A 533-nucleotide genomic window follows, 5' to 3' on the forward strand; every position below is an offset into this window, starting at 1 on the left:
CGGGGGCCTCACGCAGGAGGGGCCCCCAGCCCCTGCAGGGGGCCCCCAGTCGCCTTCTAGGGGGCCCCCCTGCAGTGATGGGGGCCCCCCCTGTGGCCCGTTTGCTGCTGCTGATGGGGGGCCCCCGGGGCTGAGTCCTTCTGCTGCTGAGGCCACAGAAACGGCAGCGCATGCAGTCCCCCAAACGCATGCGAAGGCACCAGCCCCAAAGCCCCCGCGCAGCAGCAGCAGCAGCAGCAGCAACACCAGCAGCAGCCCCACTAAAGAGCTGCAGCAAGTCTTTAGTGGGGATGCTGCTGCTCCCTTTGGGGCCCACGTGGCTGCAAGGTCGCTGGCTGCTTCGGATGCTGCAGCAGCTCCTGGTGCTGCAGGCGCAGCAGCAGCTGCTGCTTCACCTGCAGCTGCTGCACCTGCGGCAGCTGCAAGGGCTGTGGCTGCTGCAGCACCTGTAGCTGCTGCGGAAGGTGTAACGGCAGCAGCACCTGCAGCAGCTGCAACGCCGTCTGCGGTGGCAGCGCTTGGGGCTGCTGCAG

The 533-nt window shown here is 68.3% G+C and overlaps 1 protein-coding gene across 1 annotated transcript in view; it reads left to right on the forward strand.

Annotated features, from left to right (window-relative positions):
• Positions 1 to 134, forward strand: part of ETH_00039960 (uncharacterized protein) — a gene marked incomplete at both ends in the record, with an annotated part of 1,302 nt that extends 1,168 nt beyond the window's left edge. Inside the window, one exon of the mRNA XM_013373832.1 lies at positions 1 to 134. Within this exon, the coding sequence (XP_013229286.1) occupies positions 1 to 134 (134 nt within the window).
• Between the last annotated feature and the right edge of the window lie 399 nt (positions 135 to 533).

The sequence above is a fragment of the Eimeria tenella genome, genomic scaffold, assembly GCF_000499545.2.
Source record: "Eimeria tenella Houghton genomic scaffold, Eth_scaff1780, whole genome shotgun sequence".
Lineage (NCBI taxonomy): Eukaryota > Apicomplexa > Conoidasida > Eucoccidiorida > Eimeriidae > Eimeria > Eimeria tenella.